General features: G+C 37.2%; 1 protein-coding gene across 2 annotated transcripts; it reads left to right on the plus strand.

Annotated features, from left to right (window-relative positions):
- Nucleotides 1–924: 924 nt before the first annotated feature.
- On the plus strand, nucleotides 925–7,672 carry LOC308701471 (uncharacterized protein). Of its 2 annotated transcripts, none has more exons than XM_081383786.1 (4): nucleotides 925–1,077; nucleotides 2,942–3,001; nucleotides 3,074–3,202; nucleotides 5,041–7,672. In XM_081383786.1, the coding sequence occupies exons 3-4, from the start codon at nucleotides 3,154–3,156 to the stop codon at nucleotides 6,162–6,164; spliced, it is 1,173 nt and encodes a 390-aa protein (XP_081239912.1). In that variant the 5' UTR covers nucleotides 925–1,077; nucleotides 2,942–3,001; nucleotides 3,074–3,153; the 3' UTR covers nucleotides 6,165–7,672. The 2 variants fall into 2 exon arrangements, with proteins under 2 accessions (XP_081239912.1, XP_081239911.1); XM_081383785.1 differs by having other exon boundaries at nucleotides 931–1,077; nucleotides 2,899–3,001.
- The last annotated feature ends 28 nt before the right edge of the window (nucleotides 7,673–7,700 follow it).

Below are 7,700 nucleotides of genomic sequence, written 5' to 3' on the forward strand. Positions count from 1 at the left end.
GGTCAGAGGCAGGCCTGCCCTCGCACAGGGCTCCCCAACCGAAGTTGGAAGCGTCTGTTGAGATAACCCTCATTTCTGAAACCAGACCCATGCTCTCACTCTGCTGGTACCAGCTGGTGTCTTTCCAGGGGTCCAGGGCTCTGATACAGCACTGGTCCACCCTGATGTTTACGCGGCCCGAGCGCCACGCATGGGGTGGTACTTGAGGTGATAGCCACAGCTGAAGAGGTCGCATACGCAGTAGGTCTAGTTGGAGTACTGAAGATGCCGAAGCCATAAGGCCCAAGACCCTCTGAAACGTCCGGTGGGGCACACTGGAGCCCTCCTTGAACGACGCGGCGAGCTGCTGAATTGATAGAGTTCGGTCCGGTGTGGGCCATGTTTTGTTTTTTTGAGCATCAAATCATCATATTAGAATGATTTCTGAAGGATCATGTGACACTGAAGACTGGAGTAATGATGCTCAAATTCAGCTTTGGTCACAGGAACAAATTATACTTTACTATATATATATATATTTTTTTTTTTTTAAATTGTAATAACATTTCACAACATTACTGTTTTTTCTTTTAATGCAGCCTTTGTGAGCAGAAGAGACTTTTAAAATCATGCCTGATAAAAGTTGAATAAGGCCACTGTGAATGGCATTAAATACTACAGCAAACTCTTTAGTAGTTACAGCGATCCTATAATGATTAAGGAATTCACAGTAAAGAGATGTTCATTATTCTTAAATAACTATCTGACCAAAATTATACCGTTATTGTACCAGTTTCTGTAAAATAAGTATTTATTTTTAAACGTCGTAATATGCATATTTTTGGTTCCAAATCACAGAGTTGAGTGGAGAAAAGTTATGCTTAAAAATTAGTTTTTGATAATCTATCATTTATTTCGTCTCGCGGTGATGACGTCACCACTCTCACCGTCGCGCGTCTCCTGAGTCTTTTGAGGTAAACAGTTCACACGTTAAATCCCGTAACTGCACTATAAAGTTTACACGGTTTACTGAACATTTTACGGGGTCTTTTCAGAAAGGTTTTCATCGTGTGTCTGTTTCTTTTCCCATACAAAACGGTAAGATGTTAGCGAACTACTTTGTTGTTATGAAGTTATTAGGGAATCGGATTCAATGGACAAATTACAAGGGTTGATAATGTCATAAGTTGCTGTCTTTATATTTACATTTATATTGTGTTATACTGGTGTTATATATTTTCTGTATCATTATTGTATTCTCTATATTGTTGAATGAGAATTGATAGTCTATGGCTCATCACTATTATCAGAGCAGCTGAAAAGCCTCTTTATTTCATCTCAATAGATCCTGTTTCTCATTCATTATGCTGATGTCTTCAGATCTGTAAATTCACACATTAAGCTCATTTTATTGTCAACAGATTTGAGCAAACGACACAATTCGGTGTTGTGACATCTGCAGGATATTGTAAGCTTCATAACAGCGTTTATTAGAGGTCGACCTATATTGGATTTTTAAATAGTTTCCAAAATGCACACTGAATGAAAACAAACATGACGCATAAAATATTGCTAAACTTTATTACAAAAATTGCCAAACAGTATACTGAACCATGAAAATGTACTGTACTTTTTAAATATTAATTATACCTTGATCCTTCATGTTTCATAGTCCATTCATTAATGTTAGGCTAATTGATAAATCTTTAAAATGTAATGTAGTAGTAAATGTTGAAATTAACAAATGATCCAAACAGTCATGTTTAAAGATTGCCATCTTTAGTCTACACAAAGGCACATATATTGTATGTATACTCTTACACTTTATTTGTTTTTATTTTCGAACACTTGATGATAGGGTTGTAACAATACACTTGTGTCACGATTCGATACAAAATGTGATACAGAACTCACAATACTTATTTTAAGCCAAAATAAAGAGTTTTTTTTAATTACTTTTTATTAAAATAATATTATTGTTATTTTATATTATTATCAGGATACACACATATCACCCCATTCCATTATTATACATTATATTCAACATTATACAAGTTTTAGAGGAATGGACTTTAAATGGAGGGACAGAAATCCTTAAGGTTTCATACATTATTTTTTTTATTTGTTTTTGGAAGTTTGAAACGACATGAGGGTGAGTACATGGCATGATTTACATTTTTAGTTGAAATATACCTTATACAGTAAGCTGAGCCTTGAATAAAACTAATTCTATTTTACAAATCATCTCGTTTACATCAACGCTACGTATTGTCACATTTTTATATTGTAATATCTCAATATAACGATAATCCCCCTACTTGATGATTATCTAATCAATATTAATAATCATAACAAACACTTCTATTCTCCACACTGCTGTGAATCTGATATACATTTTGGTGGGTTTGTGGCTGGTTATTGTATGATGATTGAAATTGCGAAACTGTTATACAAAGAAAGTGAATTGTATATGAAAAGTATTAGTGTGTCTTTGATGTCCAGTGTTGCTCAGCAGAAATACATTATAATGTTTCTCTTGGTCCCCTTAGAGTCACATTGGATTTTCTCCTCAGTGTAAAGGTTGAGAGCTTCATCTATCACTGTTTTACATGTTCTGGAGTTAATATATAGGCTATAATCTGTGTGTTAAAATGGCGGGTGCTGGTGTTTCGCGTGCGTTCGGCCAATCAGCGAACACTAACGTCACGGATAGTTCCTGTAGTGCTGGTTTAGACCGACTCTGAAGTAGGAGTAAATTAGTTCATCCAAAAGGAGTTCCTAGAACTAAAATCGTTCCTAGTTCCTGCGGCACGAACAAGCCAAAATCTGGGGAACTTCCGCAAAAAGTTTTTGGAACTATGAAAAGATTCCTCTGATGCAAAAGCCCCTAATCTTGCCTTTTTTTATCTTTTTTTGCAGACGAACATAAACTCAGTAATAGTTTTCTTATTGATTTTGTTAGATCTGCTCCTCCTCCGTCAGTGAAGCTCCTCCTCCTTTGGTGACGCTCCTCCTCCTTCAGGTAAGCTCCTCCTCCTTCAGTGAAACTCCTCCCACTGCAATTCTCCAATAAATGCTGGAATATTCCCATCAGCTACACGTGAAGACGAGCATCAAACCATCAGGAAGAGCTGAAATCTGCAAAGACAGAGTTTATTGAAGGACAGTGAGAACATGAGAGATCCAGAACACTGCAGAATGAAACACACTGAAGAACAAAGAGGTTGGTGTTTATTCCTGATTCTTCATTAGTGAGGATGAGGAACAATACGGATAGAAAGCAGTTTATCAGTTTTAGTGTTTGTAGTAGGAAAAAACATAGTTAAACCAATAAATAATGTACTAATAGTAGTAATAATAATAGTTCTCACTAAAGAAACATGGGATTTGTGCTGATAATGTTTTCTAAAAGTAATAACTGGAAGGTCAGTGTACTTTGTTCATGAAAATGCATGAAAATTATTATAATTTCTTGTCTACTTTCACTTATGATTTATTAGGGGCGTAGCGCGTGTTTTTTTTTTTTACTGCGGTGGTAATGGGCCAACCACCGGCGGTAGAGCTTAAATAATATAATAAAGTTAAATATTTAAAAAAACATTTGCAACGACGCGTGATATAACCTACCACTCTGCGCTTTGAGAGGGATCAGGGATGTGGGACACGAGCAGAAAGACCATCCCTTTTCTAATATCTTCAGGTTTTCTACTTGTTGTAAAAGGTCTGAAGAGCGAATTTTATGTTCCACAGACATTTTAGCTATGTTTGATTTTGCGCTGCCAGAGAAAGCCAAACTAAAAATCACCCACGCATGTGAAACGCTTTAAAAATAAACTTCACGCGCCTTACCAAGTATAATAACAAGCACAAAGCGTGCTAAAAAGAATTTGACGTGCAAGTAAAAAGGTAGGCTATCTGTCCTACAGCGTTTTTCTACTTAAAAGAACAAAGAACGTAAAGAACGGGAATATAATAGGCCTAAGAAAAGAAACGAGAGAGTCCATGTCCAATGGAATAACTAATGGAATATTGTTAAATTCGCTGATAATCGGGTGACCAGATCGCAAAACAGAATACAAAGCCGACAAAGCTTAAATTATGGACTCACGCACAACTCATTCGTCATGGATCCAAACGTTTCCATGGCTGCGTTGTAACATTTAATCGCTAACCTATTATTTCTTTTGTAAACAAAGCTTTCTGCGTCACTCCTGTCATAATATTCATGTAAAAGAGCATTCACATAAAAAAAGAAAAGTGTTTTGACGGTGATGTGGTTGTCAAGTTTACCGGCACAGCCCTACGTAGCGCTGAAACCCGACTGTAATTGTTAAAATTTCCAACGATCAGCATTTTCACCTAAAACTGATCGGTCAGACCAAACCGTAAGTCATAGAGACTTGAAACTTTGAGGGCTGGTAGTACTCACACCGTCTATAACGTCACCAATGCTCACCCCGATCGGCCTGACGGGGGCGCTACAGCGTCAAAACTCCTAAAGTGTCAGGCGTAGGCTCAAGTGTCTTTATATCGTTGCCTTGGATACAATCTAAATTTTTGGGGTATTTGTGATTTTTTGGAAAACCTACTTTTGCAAACTAGACCTAGGTTTTTGGCCCAATCGGAACCAAACCAGTCACATTTTACATGTACGTAAAGGATTGTATACCAAACGATTTTTGGCACACGCCCACAACATTCATACCGCATGGTTGAACTCTTCATTCTGAGCGACTTTGCCTTTAGAGCTGCCGCTGTCAATCAAATCGTTTGTTAAATATTGGAGAGTATTTCAAAAAGCAACTTTCGCAAACTAGCTCTAGATTTTAGCTCTCAACCTCAATAAAGCCACTGCGGCACAATTCTCTGGACTCTCTTGGTCAATAATTATCAAAGAAAAATTAACTTTGGCCTTTGGATAGCTATAGCTGGGCCATTTAGAAAATAGGCATGGACAAGTCCACCCAAAAGCCTATCATTTGGAAACAACTCAAAACTTCATGAAAATAGTTAAGAACATGTGACATGACTTTAAAATGTAACTTTTTGCTTTCATTTCAGTCGTGATGCTGAAGAATGAGGAGAGCGAAGAGGAGGAGAAATATCATCATGTCAAAACTGAAGAAAAAACTTGGCCACAGGCTGAAAGTATTTCTTTACTGAAAAGAGAAAATAAATGTTTCACCTGCCATCAGTGTGGAAAGAGTTTCACATTCAAAAAGAGTCTGAAGGTTCACATGAGGATCCACACTGGAGAGAAACCGTTCACATGTGATCAGTGTGGGAAGAGTTTCACACAACAGGTGCACCTTAAGGAACACATGAAGATCCACACTGGAGAGAAACCGTACGATTGTGATCAATGTGGCAGAATATTTTCGAGGGCTACAGGCCTGTCGAGCCACATGTTAGTTCATTCACAGGAGAAACCACATTCATGTTCTTTGTGTGGAAAGAGTTTTAAATATAAACAAAGTCTCGAGGTTCACATGAGGATTCACACTGGAGAGAAACCGTTCACATGTGATCAGTGTGGGAAGAGTTTTGCACACCAAAAGAGTCTCAAAATTCACATGAGGATCCACACTGGTGAGAAACCTTTCACATGTAATCAGTGTGGGAAGAGTTTCACACACCAAAAGAATTTCAAGGTTCACATGAGGATTCACACTGGAGAGAAACCGTTCACATGTGATCAGTGCGGGAAGAGTTTTGTAGAAAAGGGAACCCTTAAGACACACATGATCATCCACACTGGAAAGAAACTGCATAAATGTGATCAATGTGGCAAAACATTTCTGAGGACTTCAGCCCTAAAGAGACACCTGACAGTTCATTCACAGGAGAAACCACATTCATGTTCTTTGTGTGGAAAGAGTTTTTATGATCTGCAAAATTTTAAGGTTCATCAGAAAATACACACTGGTGAAAAAGTACATGTGTGCTTTGAATGTGGGAAGTGTTTTATAACAACGGCAGATTTGAAACGGCACCAGAGAATTCACACTGGAGAGAAACCTTACAAGTGTTCACACTGCGACAAGAGATTCAATCAGTCAGGACATCTGAAACAACACGAGAGGATCCACACTGGAGAGAAACCGTATCACTGCACTGCATGTGGAAAGAGCTTCAGTCAAGCATTTTCTCTACACAGTCACACAAAAAACAATCACAGCAAGTAGATCATCTACAGATCCAGCACTTTCAAGTGTGAAGCCGTATCTGCACCAAATGTGACAATAGTACTGTCGAGCAATAAAATCTCTTCAATATGAGGGTACGTTTACACGACAAAGATGTACTAAAAATGTAAACATGTATATTTACAATCCATGGTTTTCACAAATTCACGTTTTTATAGTTTACAATAAGATATGCCTAACTGTATTGTTTTCAAGAACTTGAACTTTGAAACCTGTTTTCTAAAGTTTACGTTTTAAGGCACCCAAAACACCATTGTCATGTAAATGAACAGCCAAAATGCTACACCGCAGTGCAGTACCAGTTTTGGCCACAATCTTACATACGGTTCCTTTAACTGTGAGACTCAGATCACCTCAAAGATGGACAGTATCTAAAAGTTGTATTCTTATATATCTATTTGCTTCATGATATACATTTTATCATTATGCTTTATTATGAATTTAATTTCATGTCCAGTTTTCTTGTACTTTCACTTGTAGTTTGTTTACACTTTTATATAAAAAAAAGTAGGGGTTAGGGAACTAATTATTCTTCCACTTGGTGTATTTAAAGGGGTCATATAATGGCATTTTTGTACAAGCTAATATGATTCTTTAGGGTCTAAATTAAAAGTTTGTAATATACTTTAATTAAAAATTCTCATTAGTATTGTAAGAAAACACTAATTTATTATAAACGTGGGATTATGAATTATATTGAGAACGTCTTACATAGAAAACATGCCGTAATGTACCCTGAGTGTAAACAGCCGCATTCATCGCGAATAGTGCAGCAAGCGATTTGCAAAGATAAATATTAATATAAAGGTTAATAAAACGTTACACTCACTTCAGTTCTCCTTGAGGTGCAGCAGGGACACGAATAGTTGGTACCGATCCTTTTTTCAGGAGCAGAAAGCTGTCTGGTGTGAAATGATTCACGCAAACATGAAAGCATGAACGTTGATCGTTGGGAATCCCCGCGTCAATGTTTTGGGAATATTCCCTTCGAAAACAAAACTCTGCATCTTCAGCGGTTCGGATTTAGGAACATCAAAATGACTGCTGTGTTCCTTATTGCACCCAAGAACAGAACACCACAATCGCTTAGACGCCATTCTGCTCCAGCAAATGCACTCAACAATCGTAGGAGGGGCGTCGATTTTGTGACGTCACAAAATCAAACGGCTTGATTTCAGAGAGGGTCAAACATATAAGGAAATAAAAAAAAACACTGGATGGATTTTTATCATTTTATGATGGTTGTGTACAGGCACTGCCAACACACATTTCAGTACAATCAATTTGTAAAAGTGCATGTACCATTATATGACCCCTTTAAAAAACACAGATGTAAGATATACTGTCATGTAGCTTTGCAACTGACCTTCACTTTTATTCTCTTGAGATGCTTTGCTATCTTGTTAGTCAATAAATACAGAAATTAATTCATTCGTTTTCATTTTTTTTTTTTTTTTTGCTTCAAGTAGCCAATAAATAATTGTATCAAAAACATTCATTCGCCCTTTTTATTGT

Source organism: Scardinius erythrophthalmus (assembly GCF_964197995.2).
Source record: "Scardinius erythrophthalmus genome assembly, chromosome: 14".
Classification (NCBI taxonomy): Eukaryota; Metazoa; Chordata; class Actinopteri; order Cypriniformes; family Leuciscidae; genus Scardinius; species Scardinius erythrophthalmus.